The sequence below is a fragment of the Salminus brasiliensis genome, chromosome 7, assembly GCF_030463535.1.
Source record: "Salminus brasiliensis chromosome 7, fSalBra1.hap2, whole genome shotgun sequence".
In the NCBI taxonomy this organism is placed as follows: Eukaryota; Metazoa; Chordata; class Actinopteri; order Characiformes; family Bryconidae; genus Salminus; species Salminus brasiliensis.
This window is the reverse complement of record NC_132884.1, coordinates 66,248-90,416: the sequence shown is the minus strand read 5'-3', so window position 1 is coordinate 90,416 and position 24,169 is coordinate 66,248. Positions and strand designations below refer to the sequence as shown.

Genomic DNA, 24,169 nt, shown 5'->3' with positions numbered 1-24,169 from the left:
CAGAAAAAAATGTTCCGGGGGGAGGGAGGGTGTCAGCTGTGAGGGGGCTGAGTGAGCACAGGAAACAGTGCTGCTAAAGTTTGTCTTTAAGAGCGGTGGGAACAGGCACAGAGGTCAGGGTCCGACGTCCCCAAGCTGAAACAGGGCCTCTGGAAGCCTCTTCAGGATTGTCACAGGAAGTGTCTCCTGATGCTAAAACCAGATTAGCCTGTGTTTGTTTTGTTACAAAGCTGTAAACCCTGATCTGTAAATCCTGATCTGTTAACCCTGAGCTGTAAACCCTGAGCTGTATTACAGCGTTTTACAGACGGCCCATCCCATCCCCCGTTTACCCAGAACAGGAGGTGTTTATTAGTTGTGTTGTTATTTAGTTGTTTATGTTGTTGTTTGTGGAACTGCTGTGTCTTTAGTAGTAAAGGAAATGCAATTTACACTGAGCTGCAGCAGGGGCCAATCAGCTCGCACAAAATCCCCAAAAATGTTTGGGGCGGTCCGAAGGGACTTCTGTAAACTTCCTGCTGTTTAATCAGAAAAACTGAAAAAACGAACAAACATCCGCTTCACAGTTTAAGGTGGAACAGAGCTGAGCAGAAAGAGAATAAAGAGCTGAGCTTAGCTTATTAAGAGCGAGTGATCTCCGCTCGGTTGAGCCAGGCAGCGCTTTGATTGCCTTATATGGGTGTGTTTGTGTGTGTGTGTGTGTGTGTGTGTGTGTGTGTGTGTGTGTGTGTGTGTGCATTGCTGTGGTCCTCTGACTGCAGCGCCTCTTCACTACTAACTATCACACACACTCTCCTCAAACACTGTAGAGGTGTCTAATAGATACTCTAGGTGCATAGATGGTTATCTAGAACATGGACTGAAGTTTGGATACAGGTCAGTCTGTCCAGCAGAGACAACCCTGAAGAAGAGATTATTTTGAGGTCTGTGTGTATCATGTGTGTACCGTGTGTGTGTGTTACAGAGGTGAATCTGGTGCTGGAAAGACGGAGAACACTAAGAAAGTGATCCAGTACCTGGCGGTGGTGGCCTCGTCCCACAAAGGCAAGAAAGACACCAGTGCTGTAGGTATCCTCACCCTGCACCCTAAACACCCACCTTCCTCAGCCTCCCAAAACTCTATCCCCGACTACTCTTGAACCCTAGGCTTGGTTATAGTATTACTGTTAGGACCTGTTGGTCAGCCCTGTAGCTGCTGGAAAGGATTCAGCTCTGCTGACAGTCTGCATCTCCTGTCTTACCCGTCCTGACCACCAACCACCTACCCCGACCCCCATCCCTGACTACCAACCTCGACCACCAGTCCCAACCACCCACCCCGATTGCCAGAACAAATCCCCCCGATTACCAGAACAAATACCCCCACCTACACACCCAGCAACCAACCCCACCACCTGCCCTGACCACCCGCCCTGACCACACACTCTGACCACTCACTCTGACCACACACTCTGACCAGTCTTCCCGTCAGTTTAGGGCAGAATGGGATAGACTTGGGACGTTCTGGCCATGCTGATGAAACTCCGTCTGACTGATCACGCAGAGATGACACAGACAGGTGACAGACAGTATGATAGTTGTGATGTCATTCTACCTGAAACTCACACTCTGACTGGTCATTTGAACTGTGTGACTGAATTGTCTCTTCAGTAGAACAGGAAACAGTTTGACCTCTTCTCAGTTGATCTAACTACGGTTTCCCCCAAATAGCAACATTCAGGACAGCAGTTGGCCTATGTGAGTAGAAGTGAATGCACAGAGTTCCTTTATGTGTGGGTTTGTAAGGGTGTGTGTGTGTGCGTGTGTGTGTTACATTCGGTCCAAGACTTGCATGCCCGCCTCACTGTGAGTGAAACGGTGTGAGAAAGTCTTATATGGAGGGACGCTCTCTCTATGAGAAGAGCACAACAGCCATCCTGACGCTGAAGCTGAGCTCTAAAGCAGCTGATCCTATTCCCCCATCTGAGATCCTTTAACTCTTTCTGTGCCAGCGGCTCCGAGCCCGGCACTGAAACAGTCACCCAACCCTGGAGCACAGTGTGTGAGCATGCCAGTGTACCTCTGAGTCCTGTCTAAACTTTCTGATCGTGTTCACCTATTAATCAGCACAGGTTCATGAACACCCTCTGTTAAACTCATATGTGTACCGAGCGGGAATTCATAAAGCATTATAACACAATTTAACCCCCCCGAGGTCTGAGATCCACAGAACATCATTATAGAGAACCCATCCGTCAGAACCAGGTTCTGTACTGTGTGTGTTATAGCTGGTTATGAATATCTTATACCTGTGATATGTATATGAGCTTCATAGAGGGTGTGTGTAGGGCAGTAGCAGTAGTGTTACACCTTCATGCACAGTTTGGACTTTACTGAGCACCACTTCTGATAACCTTCTCACCACAGTAAACACGGCTAACGTTCAGTGCTCCTGACCAAGCGGGAATGCTAGGCTATTCGTTTTCCCAAATAAGGTTATGTACACTCCACTCGGGTGAGTCATAGAGGAATCTTCTACACCCGGCGACCTCCGAGGTCCCCATCACAGGAGGGCCACAGAGAGATAACGCCAAAGACCTTCTCTTTTCATCTCTGTAAAGCAGCCGAGAGATTTATGACTTTATTTTTTATTTCCTGATCTTCAGTCTGTCCTCCTCACTCCTCCAGCAGCCTTTTCCCATCTTCTGCTCTCTCTCTCTTTCTCTCCCTCTCTCTAATCTGAAGCTTCCATGGATCTGCTTTCCCTCCCAGCGCTCACCTGTCTCTGGTACATATCCTTCTTCTTCTCCTCCTTTTCTCAGCTCTGCTGTTTTGAATTAAACTGAAGTGAAAAGGCTTTACTCTCCAGACAAAGCAGGAAGAGCAGCCCAGTGCAGAGAGTAATACAGCACAATAATAATAACCGTATGTACATCAGCACAGATAAGTAAATAAATATTATGATAATAAGAGTCAGATAATAGAGTGGACTCTATTAACCCTTCCAGTCCACCTCGCTGTGGAGGTGAGTTTGTGCTGTAGTATTCAGGTCATGAATCAGGAATAAGAATTGAACTGTGATAAAGCAGGTAGATCATCTTCAGGCTGTGATGCAGAGTCACGCAGTGATGAGTGTCTACATAAACAGTAAAGACAGAGACAGGCAAGGCAGCGCAAAAGTACCGTTACTTTGTGCTTTCATCTCTGCAGCAGTTTTTCATCAGGATTAAACATTAAAAACACATTTGATGTGAATTGGCCAAGTATCATTGGGTGATTTTGATCTTTAGCCTCATCAGTGAATTCCTTTCTGTGTGCTGTATACTGTCTCTCTCTCCAGCATGTCACCTTCCTCCTCCTCCTCCTCTGCTCAACAGGTGTTTTAATCTCTGTTTCTGCAACTCATGCTTGTCTGGTCTGACCTGTAGGGGGAGCTAGAGAAGCAGCTTCTGCAGGCCAATCCCATTCTGGAGGCTTTCGGGAATGCCAAGACTATCAAGAATGACAACTCTTCACGATTTGTGAGTTTCAACCCTGTCGACTGTCTCCTCTGCAAAAATGAATTCCAAAAGATAATCAGGATCATCATTTTTATACCTATTTTTTCACAGGGCAAATTCATCCGCATCAACTTTGATGTAACAGGATACATCGTAGGAGCCAACATTGAAACCTGTATCTTTACCCACTGAGATCAGTTTTGTGTGCTGCCTGATTCGCAGATCTTCATGTCTTCCACTGTTAACCCAGACCCAGTCCCAAAAACCTCACGTTACCCCATCCCGTCCCTTGCCCTATACCCTGTTCCAACCCCAATCTTACCCCATCCCTATCCCATATACCTTTGCCCAACCTTTAAGCCTACCCAAGCCAATCGCCTACCAATTCTCAACCCTTACCTTATCCTAATCACCAATACCCATGCCCCATTCCCAACCTTTACATATTCTAAATCATCAATAGTTATTCCATCCCAATCCCTAAATTATTGTTGTCAACCCTTACCCAATACCCCAAAAAAAGTACTTTTACCCATTCCTATCCCAATCCCTAAGATTTACCCAAGCCCAATTCCTACATACTGCACAAACACAAAACCCTGGAACAGCATATCTGGGTTCCTACGTTTCTGAAACCAGCAGACTCTCCTTCCCTCCCTTGGACACATGACTGAACTCCAGAAGAGCTGACAGTTTGGACAGTGCAGAATCCCCTCTATATGTAGCTACGTGACAGTGAGATACTCACTGAGTGTTTCCTTAATTCTGGGTGTCTCAGACCTGCTGGAGAAGTCCCGCTGTATCAGACAGGCCAAAACAGAAAGAGCCTTCCACATCTTCTATTACATGGTGGCAGGTGCAAAAGACAAGCTACGTGGTATGTGCAAGACCTTCAGTGAAAAGACAATGAAAGGAACTGTTATCAAATGCAGGTCCAGAAAGTAGAAATCCACTCCAACTACCATGATGGGGTGGAGTTCTACTTTCTGGACCTAACCCTGGACCTAACCCTAACCCATACAGCACAATGATGTTTCAGAGAAGGTTGGTTTTCTGGACGAGTCATCACATTTTGCTCTCCTTAATCCATCAGAGGAGCTCCTGCTGGAGAACTTCAACAACTACCGCTTCCTCGTGGCCGGCCATGTACAGATTCCAGGCAACCAGGATGACGAGATGTATGACGAAACCATGGAGGCTATTAACATTATGGGCTTTACTGAGGAGGAGAGGATAGGTACAGATCTGCTGGAACTGCTATGTCTTTGAATAGTGTTTCTGATTTTCTGTAAAGAAGCTCTTTTTTAACGGGTTTGCCTTCTACTTCAGGCATCCTCAAGGTGGTGTCAACTGTGCTGCAGCTGGGAAATATTGAGTTCAAGAAGGAGAGAAACCAAGAGCAGGCCACCATGCCAGATAACACCGGTGAGACTACACCCAGAGTGTGGGACTGTCTGCAGCTCAAACAAATGAGACTCTTTATAATAAGCGATCTCTCTTTTTGTCGCCCTCAGCTGCCCAAAAGGTGTGCCATCTCTCAGGCATCAACGTGACAGACTTTACCAGAGCTATCCTGACCCCTCGCATCAAAGTGGGCCGTGAGGTGGTACAGAAGGCTCAGACCAAAGAACAGGTAAGAAGCTAAAATTCTGGTCAGCTGGGGGTCAAGAACCCCAGGAACAAAAACCCCTTACAAACACCTTCTATGTTATGCATCTTGTTTCAGGCTGATTTTGCAGTGGAGGCGCTGGCAAAGGCCACCTATGAGCGTTTGTTCCGCTGGATCCTGGGTCGGGTCAACAAGGCACTGGACAAGACAAAACGTCAAGGCGCCTCCTTCTTGGGCATCTTGGACATTGCTGGCTTTGAGATTTTTGAGGTTCGTAAACTCCTGTGCTGCTGAAACTGGGGGATCTGACCGAGGTCCCAAATGAGTAACTGTAGTGTTTCCAATTCTCCTACAGGACAACTCATTTGAGCAGCTGTGCATCAACTACACCAACGAGAAGCTGCAGCAGCTGTTCAACCACACCATGTTCATCCTGGAGCAGGAGGAGTACCAGCGTGAGGGCATCGAGTGGAACTTCATCGACTTCGGCCTGGACCTGCAGCCCTGCATCGAGCTGATCGAAAGGCCTGTAAGCATGTGCTAATGACATATGAACATTATAGAGCAGTATAGAGCGCCCCTATGCTTCCTGTAGTGTATTACAGTCTGTCAAAGTGAACGTGTGTATCATATGAACATTATAGAGCATTATAGAGTGCCCCCTACGCTTCCTGTAGTGTATTACAGTCTGTCAGACTGAGCGTGTGGATCATATGAACATTATAGAGCATTATAGAGCGCCCCCTACGCTTCTTGTAGTGTATTACAGTTGGCCAGAATGAGCGTATGGATCAAATGAACATTATAGATCATTATAGAGCGCCCCCTACGCTTCCTGTAGTGTATTACAGTCTGTCAGAGTGAACGTGTGGATCATATCAGCATTATAGAGCATTATAGAGCGCCCCCTACGCTTCCTGTAGTGTATTACAGTCTGTCAGAATAAGTGTGTGGATCACATCAGCATTATAGCTTCATTTGGGGTTTTTTTCTACTCTCTCCAGAACAACCCTCCAGGTATCCTGGCTTTGCTGGATGAAGAGTGCTGGTTCCCCAAGGCCACAGATGTCTCTTTTGTAGAGAAACTTACAAACACTCATGTCAATCATATCAAATTTGCTAAACCAAAGCAGCTGAAGGACAAGACGGAGTTCTCTGTGCTTCATTATGCTGGAAGGGTGAGTCCTCAAATATATGATTATAGCATTATAGCATTCTGATTTCAATGTGAGCCTCAATAAAGGCTAATTAGAAGTGATTCCATGTTCATACATTTGATCCCATCAGGCTTCTGTTTTTTTTTAATGTAGTAAATTGCAAAGAATTTGAAGAATTTGCAAAGAGTTATGTGTAGAATTTTGAAATTTGGCTACAGGTTCAGAGCTGATTATGATCTGTATGGTGTAGGTGGATTATAACGCGGTAGCGTGGCTGACCAAGAACATGGACCCACTGAACGATAATGTCACCGCGCTGCTTAACAACTCGTCCAGCATGTTCGTGCAGGACCTGTGGAAGGACGGTCAGTATCAGAATATCAGCAACAGTGGACTATACGACCAACCTTATAGTGTCATAATGGACAGTATTAATAGTGAGAGTGCTGATCTGAACTGCTGGTTCATTAATAACTATAAAATATTTATATCGTATTTATCTTTTTTCAATTAAACCTCTGATGGCCTGATGGTGTCCTGGTTGGTGCTGGTTGTTGATTAATATTGATGTTTTGATCATTTGATATTTATTGTATTTGTTTATCGGTTTCTTTCAGTGGATCGTGTCGTTGGGTTGGAGACGATTGCAAAGATGTCCGACAGCTCCATGCCAAGTTCCTCCAAGACGAAAAAAGGGATGTTCCGTACAGTCGGACAGCTCTACAAAGAATCCCTGGCCAAGCTGATGACCACCCTGCACAACACACAGCCCAACTTCGTCCGCTGCATTATTCCCAATCACGAGAAGAGGGTGTGTCTTCTGGGGAATTCACAATCCTGAGGCTGTACTGCAGCATTTTGTTCCCAGATAAATTACCCAAACAGTCCGGCTTTATATACCGTTGTCTTTCTATTGTGTGTGTGTGTGTGTAGGCTGGTAAGCTGGATGCCAACCTGGTTTTGGAGCAGCTGAGGTGTAATGGAGTGCTGGAAGGAATTAGGATCTGCAGACAGGGCTTCCCCAACAGGATCGTCTTCCAGGAGTTCAGACAGCGGTCAGTCACGCTCAGCGCTGACCAAACTAACACCTACACAACACTACACAGTTGATAATCAATCTGCAATTAAACACAGTTGATGATTAATCTGTAATTAATGATTAAATGAAGCTTTATATGATATTAAACTCAGATATGAGATCCTGGCAGCGAACGCCATTCCTAAAGGCTTCATGGATGGCAAACAGGCCTGCATACTAATGGTAAGTACGCCACTGTTACTGATCGCAGTACTGTCTGTAGTACTGATCGCAGTACTGACTGTAGTACTGATCGCAGTACTGACTGTAGTACTGACTGTAGTACTGACTGTAGTACTGATCACAGTACTGACTGTAGTACTGACTGTAGTACTGACTGTAGTACTGATCACAGTACTGACTGTAGTACTGACTGTAGTACTGACTGTAGTACTGATCACAGTACTGACTGTAGTACTGTCTGTAGTACTGACTGTAGTACTGATCACAGTACTGTCTGTAGTACTGATCGCAGTACTGACTGTAGTACTGACTGTAGTACTGACTGTAGTACTGATCACAGTACTGACTGTAGTACTGTCTGTAGTACTGACTGTAGTACTGATCACAGTACTGTCTGTAGTACTGATCGCAGTACTGACTGTAGTACTGACCATGTGATGTACTGACAGTGTGTGGCTGTTACATCGTTAAGTCTTTCTCTCTTACTTTAATGTCGCTCTGCAGATTAAGCACCTGGATCTGGACCCTAACCTGTACCGGATTGGGCAGAGTAAGATCTTTTTCCGGACCGGAGTTCTGGCTCAGCTAGAGGAGGAGCGGGACCTGAAGATCACAGTCATCATCATTGCCTTCCAGGCCCAGGCTAGAGGTTTCCTCGCCAGAAAGTGAGAACAGCTTTTACACAGTGTGACACCTGTACTCACTCTCTTACACACCTGAGTACACTGAGTGTGTGTGTGTGTGTGTGTTCCTGCAGGGCGTTCGCTAAGCGGCAGCAGCAGCTGACTGCTATGAGGGTGATCCAGAGGAACTGCGCTGCGTACCTCAAACTCAGGAACTGGCAGTGGTGGAGACTCTTCACCAAGGTCAGCCAGTCCAGAAAGTCCAGGTCCAGACAGTAAGAATCCACCCAGGATTTAGTTCCCACTGCCTGGCGTGGATTTTTACTTTCTAGATTTGACTGATTATTGGTCACTGACCTTAGATTCAGTCGATCAGCCGAGGCACATTCAGTTTCTGTGACCTTTTGTAGTTTACAATGGGAGATGCTAGGCTAACAGTGCTAACACACACTGGACAAAACCAACCAAAGCTCCCACAGATCTCAGCTGGTCGACTGCAGCTCTGTGATCAATCAGGCTGCTCCTTAAGAAGAACCAGAATTCTGTTCTAGCTCAGTGTGTGTGTGTGTGTTTATCTGTTGCAGGTGAAGCCTCTGCTGCAGGTGACCCGTCAGGAGGAGGAGTTAAGTCTGAAGGAGGAGGAACTTCATAAAGCTAAAGAATCCGCCCAGAAATTTGAAACAGAGCTAAAGGATATCACACTGAAACAGGCACAGGTACTTCTCACTCTCACACTCTCACACACTTTCTTACACACACTCTCTCTCACACACACACACACACTCACATACTCACACACACACACTCTCTCTCACACACACACACACTCACATACTCACACACACACTCTCTCTCTCTCTCACACACACACACACACTCACATACTCACACACACACTCTCTCTCTCTCACACACACACACACTCACATACACACACACACACACTCTCTCTCACATACACACACACACACTCACATACTCACACACTCTCTCTCTCTCTCACACACACACACTCACATACTCACACACACACACACTCTCTCTCACACACACACACACTCACATACTCACACACACACTCTCTCTCTCTCTCACACACACACACACACTCACATACTCACACACACACTCTTTCTCTCTCACACACACACACACACTCACATACACACACACACACACTCTCTCTCACATACACACACACACACTCACATACTCACACACTCTCTCTCTCTCTCACACACACACACTCACATACTCACACACACTCTCTCTCACACACACACACACACACACTCACATACTCACACACTCTCTCTCACACACACACACACACACACTCACATACACACACACACTCTCTCTCTCACATACTCACATACTCACACACTCTCTTTCTCTCTCACACACACACACTCACATACTCACACACACTCTCTCTCTCTCACACACACACACTCACATACTCACACACTCTCTCTCACACACACACACACTCACATACTCACACACTCTCTCTCTCTCTCTCTCTCTCTCTCTCTCTCTCTCTGTATCTCGCTCACTCTAGCTGGTGGAGGAGCGTAACGCTCTACAGGAGCAGCTGCAGGCGGAGACGGAGCTGTATGCTGAGGCTGAGGAAATGCGGGTGCGTTTAGCGGCAAAGAAGCAGGAGCTGGAAGAGATCCTGCATGAGATGGAGGCACGGCTGGAGGAGGAGGAGGACCGCAGTGCCGCCATGCAGGTGGAGAAGAAGAAGATGCAGCAGCAGATCCAGGTGGGCTACACCATCTAACAGATTTCCCACATCTTCATCTGCACCATCATCTCTTCTGGGAGCGGTCATAATGTTTTGGTTCATCTGTTCTGTTTCCAGGAGTTGGAGGAACATCTGGAGGAGGAGGAGGACGCCCGGCAGAAACTGCAGCTGGAGAAGGTGACCTGCGAAGGGAAAATCAAGAAGCTGGAGGACGATATTTTAGTGATGGAGGACCACAACAACAAACTGCTGAAGGTCAGATAAAGACCACTACAACAACCATCGTCATATATCCTGGTTGGGTTTTGTTCTGTAGTGTTTGATATATGGTGTGTGTGTGTGTGTGTGTGTGTGTGTGTGTGTGTGTGTGTGTGTGGGAGCAGGAAAGGAAGCTTCTGGAAGAGCGAGTGGCTGATTTCAGTGCTAATCTGGCTGAAGAGGAGGAGAAATCCAAAAATCTGACCAAACTCAAGAACAAACACGAGTCCATGATCTCTGAACTGGAGGGTCAGTAGAAGCCAATAAACACTGTGTAATAAAGCCTTTATAAACACACACCATAATTAAGCCTTCAGGAATGCTTTGTGAATATGTAAAGGTGAAAAGTTCTGATGGAGTTCTCTGTGCTGATTCTCTCTAGTTATGTGCGCAGTTATGACAGCATTTATTAATAGCAGACTTTTTGTGTGTGTGTGTGTGTGTGTGCCGGTCCACAGTGCGGCTGAAGAAGGAGGAGAAGACTCGGCAGGAGTTGGATAAAGCAAAGCGGAAGTTGGAGGCGGAGTCTAATGACCTTCAGGAGCAGATCGCTGACCTTCAGGCTCAAATAGCCGAGCTGAAGGCCCAGCTGGCCAAGAAAGAGGAGGAGCTACAGGCTGCTCTCGCAAGGTAACACATACATGTACACACACACACACACACTCACACAGAAAATAGTATAGTGATGTATAGTGATGTATAGTATAGTGATGTATAGTGATATATAATATAGTGATGTGCAGTGATACGCAGTGATGTATAGTGATGCACAGTGATGTGTAGTGATGTATAGTGAAGTGCAGTGATGTATAGTATAGTGATGTATAGTGAAGTGCAGTGATATATAGTGATGTATAGTGAAGTGCAGTGATGTATAGTGATGTATAGTATAGTGATGTATAGTGATATATAGTATAGTGAAGTGCAGTGATGTATAGTGATGTATAGTGATGTATAGTGATGCACAGTGATGTGTAGTGATGTATAGTGAAGTGCAGTGATGTGTAGTGATGTATAGTGAAGTGCAGTGATGTGTAGTGATGTATAGTGAAGTGCAGTGATGTGTAGTGATATATAGTATAGTGAAGTGCAGTGATGTATAGTGATGTATAGTGATGCACAGTGATGTGTAGTGATGTATAGTGAAGTGCAGTGATGTATAGTGATGTATAGTGATGCACAGTGATGTGTAGTGATGTATAGTGAAGTGCAGTGATGTGTAGTGATGTATAGTGAAGTGCAGTGATGTATAGTGATGTATAATGATATGCAGTGATGTATAGTAATGATATGCAGTGATGTATAGTGAAAAGCAGTGATGTATAAAGGTAAAGGTAAAGGTGCACGTATTTGTCACTGTACAGTGTGGACTGTACAGCGAAATGTGTCCTCCGCATTTAACCCATCTGGTAGTGAACACACACTCACACACACACATGTGTTAGGGGCAGTGAGTACACACACACACCCAGAGCGGTGGGCAGCCAACTCCAGTGCCCGGGGAGCAGAGAGGGTAAAGGGCCTTGCTCAAGGACCCAACAGTGGCAGCTTGCCGAGCCCGGGAATCGAACCCACAACCCTGTTATCGATATCGATAGACACAGCGCTCTAACCGCTGAGCCACCACTGCACTGTATAGTGAAGTGCAGTAATGTATAGTGAAAAGCAGTGATGTATAGTAATGATATGCAGTGATGTATAGTGAAAAGCAGTGATGTATAATGAAGTGCAGTGATGTATAGTGAAAAGCAGTGATGTGTAGTGAAGTGCAGTGATGTATAGTGAAGTGCAGTGATGTATAGTGAAGTGCAGTGATGTATAGTGAAAAGCAGTGATGTATAGTGATGTATAGTGAAAAGCAGTGATGTATAGTGAAGTGCAGTGATGTATAGTGAAAAGCAGTGATGTATAGTGATGTATAGTGAAAAGCAGTGATGTATAGTGAAAAGCAGTGATGTATAGTGATGTATAGTGAAAAGCAGTGATGTATAGTGATGTATAGTGAAAAGCAGTGATGTATAGTGAAAAGCAGTGATATATAGTGTTGTATAGTGAAAAGCAGTGATGTATAGTGAAAAGCAGTGATGTATAGTGATGTATAGTGAAAAGCAGTGATGTATAGTGATGTATAGTGAAAAGCAGTGATGTATAGTGAAAAGCAGTGATATATAGTGATGTATAGTGAAAAGCAGTGATGTATAGTGATGTATAGTGAAAAGCAGTGATGTATAGTGAAAAGCAGTGATGTATAGTGAAAAGCAGTGATGTATAGTGATGTATAGTGAAAAGCAGTGATGTATAGTGATGTATAGTGAAAAGCAGTGATGTATAGTGAAAAGCAGTAATGTATAGTGATGTATAGTGAAAAGCAGTGATGTATAGTGAAAAGCAGTAATGTATAGTGATGTATAGTGAAAAGCAGTGATGTATAGTGATGTATAGTGAAAAGCAGTGATGTATAGTGAAAAGCAGTGATGTATAGTGATGTATAGTGAAAAGCAGTGATATATAGTGATGTATAGTGAAAAGCAGTGATGTATAGTGAAAAGCAGTAATGTATAGTGATGTATAGTGAAAAGCAGTGATGTATAGTGAAAAGCAGTAATGTATAGTGATGTATAGTGAAAAGCAGTGATATATAGTGAAAAGCAGTGATGTATAGTGATGTATAGTGAAAAGCAGTGATGTATAGTGAAAAGCAGTAATGTATAGTGATGTATAGTGAAAAGCAGTGATGTATAGTGAAAAGCAGTAATGTATAGTGATGTATAGTGAAAAGCAGTGATGTATAGTGAAAAGCAGTAATGTATAGTGATGTATAGTGAAAAGCAGTGATGTATAGTGAAAAGCAGTAATGTATAGTGATGTATAGTGAAGTGCAGTGATGTATAGTGATGTATAGTGAAAAGCAGTGATGTATAGTGAAAAGCAGTAATGTAGTGATGTATAGTGAAAAGCAGTGATGTATAGTGAAAAGCAGTGATGTATAGTGATGTATAGTGAAAAGCAGTGATGTATAGTGAAAAGCAGTAATGTATAGTGATGTATAGTGAAAAGCAGTGATGTATAGTGAAAAGCAGTAATGTATAGTGATGTATAGTGAAAAGCAGTGATATATAGTGAAAAGCAGTGATGTATAGTGATGTATAGTGAAAAGCAGTGATGTATAGTGATGTAATCAAAACAGTAGGATTTTCTCTACATCATGCAGTGCTGGTTAACACAGCGTCCCTCAAAAGAGAGGTCAGGTCTGAGATCGTGTTGAAGGTGTTAGTGATTGAGTGTTTCCCTCTGTCTCCTAGGCTGGAGGACGAGACGGCTCAGAAAAACAATGCTCTGAAGAAGATCCGAGAGCTGGAGGGCGTGATCTCAGACCTGCAGGAGGACCTGGAGTCGGAGCGCGCCGCTCGAAACAAAGCTGAGAAAACCAAAAGGGACCTTGGGGAGGAGCTGGAGGCACTCAAGTCTGAGCTGGAGGACACGCTGGACACTACGGCGACGCAGCAGGAGCTCAGGTCAGCACACCCAGAACACGAATTACTAAACAAGCTCATCTGAGCAGGTGGGACTGCAACCGGAACAGACGCTGCTGCTGGAGAGCTTCAGCCCGTCCTCACAGATATCAGACTAACAGGGAATATAATATTGGCTGAACTGTTGCTTTATTGTAATACTGTGTGTGTGTGTGTGTGTGTGTGTGTGTGTGTGCAGGGCAAAGCGGGAGCAGGAGGTCACTCTGCTGAAGAAGGCAATGGAGGAGGAGAGCCGCACCCACGAGGCTCAGGTTCAGGAGATGAGACAGAAACACACCCAGGCTGTGGAGGAGCTCACTGAGCAACTGGAGCAGGCCAAGAGGGTAAAACACACACACACACACACACACACACACACACACACACACACGCACACACATACACACACACACACACACACACACACACACACACACACAAGAAAATATTTGAAATCAGATCTGATTCAGGTTTGAATGTTTGTGTGGTGTGATCTATCCACATCTATTCCTGATACTCAGAATCCCACGTACAGATGGAACATTCAGATCACGCAACATGGGTTGGACCGGGGCTTCAGAAGAAGTGTGAACCGTGTGTGTGTGTTTAGGTGAAGGCTAACTTGGAGAAGGCTAAGCAGGCTCTGGAAAAGGATACGTCGGAGATGACTGTGGAGATCCGCTCGCTGACACAGTCCAAGCAGGATGTGGAGCACAAGAGGAAGAAGGTGGAGGGTCAGCTGACTGACCTGCAGGCGCGCTTCACAGACAGTGAGAAGCAGAAGGCGGAGCTCGGAGACAGAGTGTCCAAAATCACAGTGAGTCACCGACCAATTAGAGCGATTCACTTCACTCACTTCACTCACTTCGCTTTACTGTCTTACTGAGTGCCTCACACACAGGGCGGAGCCACGCTAATGACTCCGTCAGTGATTGGTCTGACGATGTAGGTAATGGCCGGAGGGACAGCTGTCCTGATGATCCTGAAGTAGATCCTGGATTTACTGCTTCACTAGGGTTCCGCTTTGTAAAGCAGCAGCCACGGAAATCTGTGGATTGAGAACCACTTTTGCTGCACAACCATTTCTTGAAATGCACTTTTCCAGTTAAATAATTGAGATTTCTATATTTTTGAGGACGTGACTGTTCAGCTGAAGGTGTGTAAACCCCTTGTGATAAGTGTGTGTGAGTGCTGCGATGGAGCGTAGCTGCTGAGGGTGGTTTGTGTGGACAGAACAGAGGTGTGGTGTTGTCCTGCAGGTGGAGCTGGAGAGTGTAACGAATCTCCTGAATGAAGCCGAGGGGAAGAACATCAAACTGAACAAAGACGTGGCCAGTCTCACCTCTCAGGTCCAAGACACACAGGTACGCTCTTCTTTTACACACACACACACACACACACATTGTTCATGAATCATTATGCTCATTTTGTGAGTATGGTGTTGAACTTTGACCTCAGGAGCTGCTGGCAGAGGAGACGAGGCAGAAGCTGCAGTTTTCCACTAAACTGCGTCAGATGGAGGACGAGAGGAACAGCCTTCAGGAGCAGCTGGAGGAGGAGACAGAGGCCAAGAGGAACGTGGAGAGGCACGTCTCCACCCTCAACATACAGGTACCGCTTAGACACGCCCCCTACAGTCTACATGTTTAACTCTGTTGTTAAAGACAGTCAGAACTTGACTGAGAGAGGAACTGTCAGCTCTCAGACTTTAAGAAGAAGCTGGAGGAGATGTCCGGGAACGTGGAGCTTCTGGAGGAGGGAAAGAAGCGTCTGCAGAGAGATCTGGAGGCGTCCAACACCCAGTTTGAAGAGAAAGCAGCTGCCTATGATAAGCTGGAGAAGACAAAGAACCGCCTGCAGCAGGAGCTGGAGGACATCCTGATGGACTTGGACAACCAGAGACAGCTGGTGTCCAACCTGGAGAAGAAGCAGAAGAAGTTTGACCAGGTAGACTTTCTTCTTCGTCATAAGGGCTTTAGTTCTGGATACATTATTTCCTTGTTTCCAGATGAGAACAGCAGAGACACTCGCCACAGGCTGAGTGGGGTGTGTGTGTGTGTGTGTGCGTGTGTGTGTAGATGCTGGCGGAGGAGAAGAGTATCTCCAGTAAGTATGCTGATGAGCGGGATCGGGCAGAGGCAGAGGCACGGGAAAAGGAGACGAAGACACTGTCGTTAGCCCGGGCACTGGAGGAGGCGCAGGACTCCCGAGAGGAGCTGGAGAGAGCGAATAAAGCCCTCAGAGCGGAGATGGAGGACCTGGTCAGCTCCAAAGATGATGTGGGCAAGAACGTAAGAACTTCACTGATCTACAGACGACGGCATTTCAGACAGACAATATATATATAAAAAACAAAATTATAAATAAAGTAAAACAGATCCCAGGACGGTATGCTGTGAACTCCACACGATATGCTGTGGGAGAGCAGATCCTGAACCCCCAGTAAAAATGAATCTTTTATAAATACTGCAGATGCACTTTTCTGATGTGGAACAGCACTGTATTCAACTACAGAAACTCTAATATAACTGCAGTTGTAAACCAAACTCACACACACACGTGCACACACACACACACCACTCAGATCTCAGACTTCACCACTAACTCACATCTTACCAGCTGTATGCTTCTGTCTGACCTCATCACTGCAGGTTCATGAACTGGAGAAGTCTAAGCGTGGTCTGGAGGCTCAGGTGGAGGAGATGAAGACTCAGCTGGAGGAGCTGGAGGACGAGCTGCAGGCGGCGGAGGACGCTAAGCTGCGTCTGGAGGTCAACATGCAGGCTCTGAAAGCACAGTTTGAGCGAGACCTGCAGGGCCGAGACGAGCAGGGAGAGGAGAAGAGGAAGCAGCTTTTCAAACAGGTGAGATACACCCCTGACCAGAACCTACCGGATGCACCCTTGACCAGAACCTACCGGATGCACCCCTGACCAGAACCTACTGGATGCACCCTTGACCAGAACCTGTCCGACACACCCCTGACCAGAACCTGCCCGATACACCCCTGACCAGAACCTGCCCGATACACCCCTGACCAGAACCTGCTCAATATACCCCTGACCAGAACCTGACCGATACACCCCTGACCAGAACCCTAACGATACACTCCTGACCAGAACCTGATACACTCCTCCTGCAGGTGCGCGAGCTGGAGACGGAGCTTGAGGACGAGCGGAAGCAGAGAGCCGCACTGGCCGCCTCAAAGAAGAAGATGGAGGGAGACATGAAGGACCTGGAGGGTCAGATCGACACAGCCAACAAGGGCAGAGATGAGGCCATCAAACAGCTGCGCAAACTCCAGGTCAGCAGAACCCTGAACCCTGCAAACCCCACTGCCCTCACAAAACACCCCGCTCTCCTTCCAGTCAGATGTTTACTGACCACCACTGACATCATCAGTTCATCATCAAACATCTACACTCCCGTTCAAAAGTTCGGAATCATTTATATCCTTTTTAACAATGATTATTATTTTATATCAGTAATTAATCAGTGTGATTAACTTTTTAATCAGAAACTGGTTTCAGACTGGTTTTCATAAAAAATTAAGAAACTTTAGTTATTAAATAATAAATAATTTACTAATAATGTTTATTGTTCCAATGCTAAAAACATGCTTTAATTCTTAATACCTGACTCTTTTTGACCCTGCAGGCCCAGATGAAGGACTTCCAGAGGGAACTGGACGAAGCCCGGGCAGCCAGAGAGGAAGTGATGTCCACTGCAAAGGATAACGAGCGGAAGGCCAAGAACCTGGAGGCTGAGCTCATGCAGCTACAGGAGGTAAAGCTCCAAAGAAACATTTCACATAAAAAAAATCATTTTCTGTGAAGATCAGCAACTGAAGGTGTTGGTCTGTAGGACCTGGCAGCAGCAGAGAGAGCGAAGAAGCAGGCCGAAGCAGAGCGTGATGAACTGGCTGATGAGTTGGCGAGCAACACGTCTGGAAAGTGAGTATCCCCAACATAGTGGTAAAACATTACTATGCAAATGAACATAAATGATTCGTTTCTGAGCTCAAAATAATGAGTAAATGATCTGAACTCTGCTCTGAATTAGTTTCAGTTTTCTGAACCAGTTCATTCCATCGGTCTGCCTAAATGAATCAATTGTTTGATTCAGTTGATTCATTTTGTTGGTATCAGAACCTGCTCTATGTGTCGCTTCTGTAGCTAAGAAATAAGCTCTGGATAGTCCTCCACTCTGTTTACACACAGTCAGTCTTTCAGAGCTAAACTGAACGAATCTCTGCGTTCTGATTTACAGGAACCCAGCTAGCAGTTCAGTGGGTTAAGGGGATTAGCATTCCTGCTGTGGTAGAAACAGAACCATACTGTTGATCTCAGTCAGATGTTAGAACAGAGATAAATGAGAGTAACCCTGCGGCGCGAGGGAGGAGCTAACTGCCTTGTTGCTGTAGGTCAGCGCTGAGTGATGAGAAACGACGTCTGGAGGCCAAGATTTCTCAGCTGGAGGAGGAGCTGGAGGAGGAGCAGGGCAACTTGGAGATGCTGAATGACCGTCTGAGGAAGAGCGCACAGCAGGTCATCCTCACCATCATTACTATCATTCAGCTTCACCCCTTACACACACAGCTTATACCCACCAATCAGCACTGGGGCTAGGTGTGTTGTATCTGTTTAATGGAGGGAAGATGCACAGTGAAAACAGTCTCAGCCCCTGAAACTTGAATTTTATCTGTATTTTTGTTAATTTTCATGTTGCTGAAGTGTGACTTTTAATAATTCAGCCCTTGCTGTGATCCTCACCACTACCAGAACCTTCCGTTTTTTCCATCCTGCAGGTTGACCAGCTGACCAACGAGCTGCAGACTGAGCGCTCCACCTCACAGAAGAACGAGAGTGCCCGGCAGCAGCTGGAGAGGCAGAACAAAGACCTGAAGGCCAAACTGCAGGAGATGGAGAACCAGGTCAAATCCAAGTTTAAGTCCTCTATCGCCGCCCTGGAGGCCAAGGTTGCTCAACTGGAGGAGCAACTGGAGCAGGAGAACAGGTGAGGGGTGAGACAAAAGCATGTTATCCAGTGGTGGCAAATTCAGGTCCGGAACTTACAAATCCACCCCAGGAATTAGTTCCAGCTGCCAGCAGCAGTGTGTTGGACGTGGTTGTGGATGATCTGGTGATGGTTTGTTTACTGCTGTAAACAGGGAGAAGCAGGCCTCAGCTAAAACGATGCGCCAGAAAGAGAAGAAGCTGAAGGACCTGGTGATCCAGGTGGAGGACGAGAGGAAGCAAGCAGAGCAGTACAAAGATCAGGTCTCCCTCACACTCATATTTCAATAACACACTGATACCTGAGTGGAAGTTGAGGTGCTGTAGTCAGACTGGAGTTTTACACATTAATATCATTTTACCAGAAGAGTTCAAATGCACACTGACTTTGACTTCAAATTAAAATGAAAAGGTGAAGCATTGGATTCCCCTGTTAATGTGATCATACAGCCTTTAGTGGGGGACTGATTTTAGTGAGGAACAGCGTTTAGTGAGGATTAACAAACTGAACAGTACAGTGATGTTGGGGGTACCAGTGAGTCTATGGTTAATTTAGAAACTGATTTGTGTAACATGTCATTTTGTGTGTGTGTTTAGGCGGATAAGGCCAACGCCCGTGTGAAGCAGCTGAAGCGTCAGTTGGAGGAGAGTGAGGAAGAGTCTCAGCGCATCACGGCCGCCCGCAGGAAGCTGCAGAGGGAGCTGGATGAGGCCACAGAGGCCAACGACGTCATGAGCCGAGAGGTCAACTCCCTCAAAAGCAAACTCAGGTGCAGCTCAGCGCTAACTCTAACACTAATGAAGGGTCAGCTCAGCTAATGGAAAGAGGAGCCTGGAGCGGTCACTCAGCTTGTTAAGATAGCTTATGAAGTTAGACACGTGCCTCACTGGAAATCTGTACCCATGTTCTGAAAGCAGTTTACCTGTTTCTTATCTGTTCAGAAGAACCGGTCTGAAACTGATGACTGAGTTTACAGTTTAATCAGGTTAATGGGAGCACTGGTTTGTGGAAGTGGAAGGAAAACACTGTGTGTGTGTGTATTAATTACAGAGGCAACCCTGAACCTACACAATGACCGTGCAGGTACCTGTGGACTTAGCAACTACCAACATGGCCTTCTTCTCATATCTTTAATTTCACCAGCTTCAAAACATCTCATTCTGACTGCCTTCATTTTCCTTTCAGAGTGAAATATGGTTGATGAGGAAACCAGTACACCAAAACACACACATGTAGAGTTGAGGTCAGTGTGATTAGAGTATCAGTAGAGCTGAGGTCAGTGTGATTAGACTGTCAGTAGAGTTGAGGTCAGAGTGATTAGACTATCAGAATATTTGAGGTCAGTGTGATTAGACTATCAGTAGAACTGAGGTCAGTGTGATTAGAGTATCAGTAGAGCTGAGGTCAGTGTGATTAGACTATCAGAATATTTGAGGTCAGTGTGATTAGACTATCAGTAGAGTTGAGGTCAGTGTGATTAGACTATCAGTAGAGCTGAGGTCAGTGTGATTAGAGTATTAGTAGAGCTGAGGTCAGTGTGATTAGACTATCAGTAGAGTTGAGGTCAGTGTGATTAGTGTATCAGTAGAGTTGAGGTCAGTGTGATTAGACTATCAGAATATTTGAGGTCAGTGTGATTAGAGTATTAGTAGAGCTGAGGTCAGTGTGATTAGACTATCAGTATATTTGAGGTCAGTGTGATTAGACTATCAGTAGAGCTGAGGTCAGTGTGATTGGAGTATTAGTAGAGTTGAGGTCAGTATGATTAGAGTATCAGTAGAGCTGAGGTCAGTGTGATTAGACTATCAGTAGAGTTGAGGTCAGTGTGATTAGACTATCAGAATATTTGAGGTCAGTGTGATTAGAGTATTAGTAGAGCTGAGGTCAGTGTGATTAGACTATCAGTATATTTGAGGTCAGTGTGATTAGACTATCAGGATATTTGAGGTCAGTGTGATTAGACTATCAGTAGAGTTGAGGTCAGTGTGATTAGACTATCAGTAGAGCTGAGGTCAGTGTGATTAGACTATCAGTAGAGCTGAGGTCAGTGTGATTAGACTATCAGAATATTTGAGGTCAGTGTGATTAGAGTATCAGTAGAGCTGAGGTCAGTGTGATTAGACTATCAGAATATTTGAGGTCAGTGTGATTAGAGTATCAGTAGAGCTGAGGTCAGTGTGGTTAGACTATCAGTAGAGCTGAGGTCAGTGTGATTAGACTGTCAGTAGAGCTGAGGTCAGTGTGATTAGACTATCAGGATATTTGGGGTCAGTGTGATTAGACTATCAGTAGAGTTGAGGTCAGTGTGATTAGACTATCAGTAGAGCTGAGGTCAGTGTGATTAGACTATCAGGATATTTGAGGTCAGTGTGATTAGACCACCAGTAGAGTTGAGGTCAGTGTGATTAGACCACCAGTATAGTTGAGGTCAGTGTGATTAGACTGTCAGTAGAGCTGAGGTCAGTGTGATTAGACTGTCAGTAGAGTTGAGGTCAGTGTGATGAGACTATCAGGATATTTGAGGTCAGTGTGATTAGAGTATCAGTAGAGTTGAGGTCAGTGTGATTAGACTGTCAGTAGAGTTGAGGTCAGTGTAAGACCATAGTTCACTCTCTGGCGGTTCGTGGATCAGAACCAGCTCATTTATCCTGTTCTTACGGGACTAAAATGAGAAAGTAATGCTGCTCTGACCTGATCTGATCTACAGTGCAGTATTCTACTGTAGACAACTCACTTGTGGCTGTGTTCCGCTTGTACACACACTCCTGTTCGGATCCGATCTGGAGGTGGACAGGGACGGATACGAGTGAAGTGGTTTGTGTTTAAAGCCGGAACACAGCCAGTCCCACAATCTCACTGTCTAATCAGCTTCACCACATTGATCCAGCAAACCCCAACAGCCCAGAGCCTCAGGGTTCAATCCCCCCTATCTGGCTCTTTAAAAGCCTTTGATTGGATTCCTGGTGAAACAGTCTATTGATTGTGCTGAATATTGTTCTCAATATTAAAGTTTAGCTAAAGTTTAGTCCAGATCCATAAAACTGGATAAAACAGTGCACATAACGTAGTGCGGTTCTGCAGCGCAACGCTACCTTTTTAACAGGAATCTGACCCAGTCTGACCCAGTCTGACCCAGTCTGATGTGTGGAAGAATATTCAGCTGTTCTCACTGAAGCTGCTCTGCTGCTGGGTTTTGTTTGACTCACTCTGTTCTGTTCGAGCTTCTTTGCAGGTTCTTTAAGCTCTTTTCTAAACCACCAAAGAGCTGAGTTTGGACCACAAGATATTCAACTATTAAACTAAAAATAATTTAAAGAGCCCACATCACCAAAATACTCATTTCCCTGTGTAGGAAATGAGTATGCAGTTTTGCCCCACCCATTCAGTCTACAGGATATGTAAGCACTGAACATAAACAGCTGTAAGGAGGCAGATGTAGAACCGAGGGAAATGTGGGATATGAGCTCTTTAAGTGGAGTGTGTGTGGTTCTCTGTGCCGTTGTTCTGACCTCCCTGTCCCGTTGCTGTCGTAGGCGGGGTAACGAGCCGTCCTTCAGCAGCACCCCAAGACGAACTGGCGGCCGCAGAGTGATGGACACCGCAGATGCTGCTGAGGATGACGCTGACACCCAGGGCGACTACAACGGCACCAAAGCTGGAGAATAGACACCCCAGCCAGCAGCACACACACCCCCCATCACCCCCCACCCCTCCCCAGCTAAACGTCTGATTATGGGGCGTCCACTGCCTAATGTTGATTGTAATTAAGTGTGATTGTCTATCTGCTGACCGGCACGGCTGTCCCGTCCTGTCTTCATCAGCACCTGCTGTTCCGAGCGCACTGCTCTGTATTACTGTTCTAATGACGTTCTAATAATGTTCTAATGCTGCATCCTTTTCTCCCGTTTCTTAATGAGTCAAGACCGAGTTTCTCCAGGTGACCAGAACCAGTTCAAACCACATCGCTAACTCAACAAACTGGGACGCTCGATGTTAGTGCTTTGGTTGGATAGGCGTGTCCAGCACTGGCCTGTGTGTTTGTATTCGGCTCACTGGATCTCACTGTTATAGGCAGTGTTAGCATGCTAGCGGTTAGAAGTCTGTCTGGTGGTTGAGAGCTGTCCGTCCGTCTGTCAGCATCAGCCTCTTTTTCCTGTTTCTTTTTGGCTTTATTTTAAAGAGCTAGAGCTGAAATAACACGAGTCAGGTATCTTTAAAACGTAAGATTTTATAGCACTTTATGATCACTTTTAATCTTTGCAGTTAATTATTTTACCAAAGAACACAGTGTTCTACTGTGAGAACCTCAGAGAACCCAAAGACAAATATATGCTTTTTATTCACATTAATATTTTTCTATATTCTAAATAAACCTTTTGGACACTTTAATCAGCTCCTGATCAGCGAGGGTGTGCAGCGTCTGCATCGCTGTTCTAGTCCCTTAAAATGTTCTAAATGTTCTAAAGAAGGTCTTTATTACTAATGTTATTTTTCTAAACCCCGCCTCCACTCAGTGTCACAAAGTGTAATCTGGCTTTATTATCAGAAATGTTATTTTCACTTTGATCTATTCATTATTGTGGAACCACTTGCACATTGAAATAAAGTGTGAAACAAACAAAGTGTGTGTGTGTGTGTGTGTGTGTGTGTGTGTGTGTGTGTTCTGAAACAGAACCGGTGGGTTTAATGATGAAGAAAAGCTGTAGTTTTGCTGTAGTTAGTTTAGTTTAGTGTAGTTAGTCACTCCTGTTTGAGGACAGCTTAACTCTCTTCCATTAAACCTCCAGTCCATCCTCACCTACATGGGCCCTGAGTAGTGCTAGAATTCAACGTACAGGAGTCAGGAGGCTGGATCTTCAGTGCAGACAGACAATCATACACAGGCACAGCTTAGCTGGTCCGTCAGCAGTCTGATCCTGTCCAAAGAAAGCATAGACTTTCAGGGTTTAAGTACCCTAAGGTGAGGAGGGGGCAAGAAGGTAAAGGAGGAAAGGGGTGAGAATGGTAATGTTATTGGGGGGTCTCTGTAGCCAGGCGACCTTCTGACCCAGCAGTACACACTCTTAATCTGACAGATGCTAGACCACCAAGAACACAGGCAAGCAAACAGGTCTTTGTTTTATAATGGAAACTCCAGGGGCTAACACACACACACACACACACTTAAAACAGGGGTTCATTACAGAATTCTATAAAGAACCATGAGGAGTCAGATGGTCAGTTAGGTCTTAACTCTGGTCCCTGCCACTGAGTCAGCCACTCCACAGACCAGTGCAGAGGAGCTTCACAGAGCCCAGTGCTTCACATGGGCATGGTGGCCTCAGGCTCCTTCAGAAAACTCATTTTTGTGAAGGCTTTTCTCAGGAGATCTGCAGCAGCAGTGGATGGACTGAACCAGCTGATTCAGAGGGTGTTCTGGACACTACTGAACGTTTAGTGACCTCTTGGTCCTTCAGGGTCAATCTTTATGAACCAGTTCACGTAATATAGTGGGTCTTCCA

The 24,169-nt window shown here is 45.6% G+C and overlaps 1 protein-coding gene across 3 annotated transcripts in view; it reads left to right on the top strand.

The window, feature by feature from the left end:
- The window catches only part of myh11a (myosin, heavy chain 11a, smooth muscle), a 38,183-nt gene extending 14,893 nt beyond the window's left edge, over positions 1-23,290 (top strand). The window contains exons 5-43 of one of the 3 annotated variants that reach the window (XM_072683252.1): positions 965-1,064; positions 1,711-1,737; positions 3,408-3,500; positions 3,591-3,654; positions 4,258-4,356; positions 4,573-4,716; positions 4,809-4,904; positions 4,994-5,112; positions 5,206-5,358; positions 5,444-5,617; positions 6,093-6,266; positions 6,496-6,610; positions 6,863-7,056; positions 7,179-7,300; positions 7,437-7,506; positions 8,011-8,171; positions 8,264-8,372; positions 8,714-8,845; positions 9,694-9,900; positions 10,000-10,137; positions 10,266-10,389; positions 10,599-10,770; positions 13,443-13,655; positions 13,852-13,996; positions 14,263-14,469; positions 14,912-15,016; positions 15,111-15,263; positions 15,351-15,599; positions 15,731-15,943; positions 16,304-16,516; positions 16,795-16,956; positions 17,310-17,438; positions 17,517-17,605; positions 18,076-18,199; positions 18,460-18,668; positions 18,823-18,931; positions 19,265-19,437; positions 19,719-19,751; positions 22,202-22,291. In XM_072683252.1, the coding sequence (XP_072539353.1) occupies positions 965-1,064; positions 1,711-1,737; positions 3,408-3,500; positions 3,591-3,654; positions 4,258-4,356; positions 4,573-4,716; positions 4,809-4,904; positions 4,994-5,112; positions 5,206-5,358; positions 5,444-5,617; positions 6,093-6,266; positions 6,496-6,610; positions 6,863-7,056; positions 7,179-7,300; positions 7,437-7,506; positions 8,011-8,171; positions 8,264-8,372; positions 8,714-8,845; positions 9,694-9,900; positions 10,000-10,137; positions 10,266-10,389; positions 10,599-10,770; positions 13,443-13,655; positions 13,852-13,996; positions 14,263-14,469; positions 14,912-15,016; positions 15,111-15,263; positions 15,351-15,599; positions 15,731-15,943; positions 16,304-16,516; positions 16,795-16,956; positions 17,310-17,438; positions 17,517-17,605; positions 18,076-18,199; positions 18,460-18,668; positions 18,823-18,931; positions 19,265-19,437; positions 19,719-19,743 (5,305 nt within the window). In that variant the 3' untranslated portion in view covers positions 19,744-19,751; positions 22,202-22,291. Of the gene's footprint in view, positions 1-964; positions 1,065-1,710; positions 1,738-3,407; positions 3,501-3,590; positions 3,655-4,257; positions 4,357-4,572; positions 4,717-4,808; positions 4,905-4,993; positions 5,113-5,205; positions 5,359-5,443; positions 5,618-6,092; positions 6,267-6,495; positions 6,611-6,862; positions 7,057-7,178; positions 7,301-7,436; positions 7,507-8,010; positions 8,172-8,263; positions 8,373-8,713; positions 8,846-9,693; positions 9,901-9,999; positions 10,138-10,265; positions 10,390-10,598; positions 10,771-13,442; positions 13,656-13,851; positions 13,997-14,262; positions 14,470-14,911; positions 15,017-15,110; positions 15,264-15,350; positions 15,600-15,730; positions 15,944-16,303; positions 16,517-16,794; positions 16,957-17,309; positions 17,439-17,516; positions 17,606-18,075; positions 18,200-18,459; positions 18,669-18,822; positions 18,932-19,264; positions 19,438-19,718; positions 19,752-22,201 lie in introns of all 3 variants that reach the window. The other 2 variants (XM_072683250.1, XM_072683251.1) reach the window with 2 other exon arrangements.
- Positions 23,291-24,169: the final 879 nt, after the last annotated feature.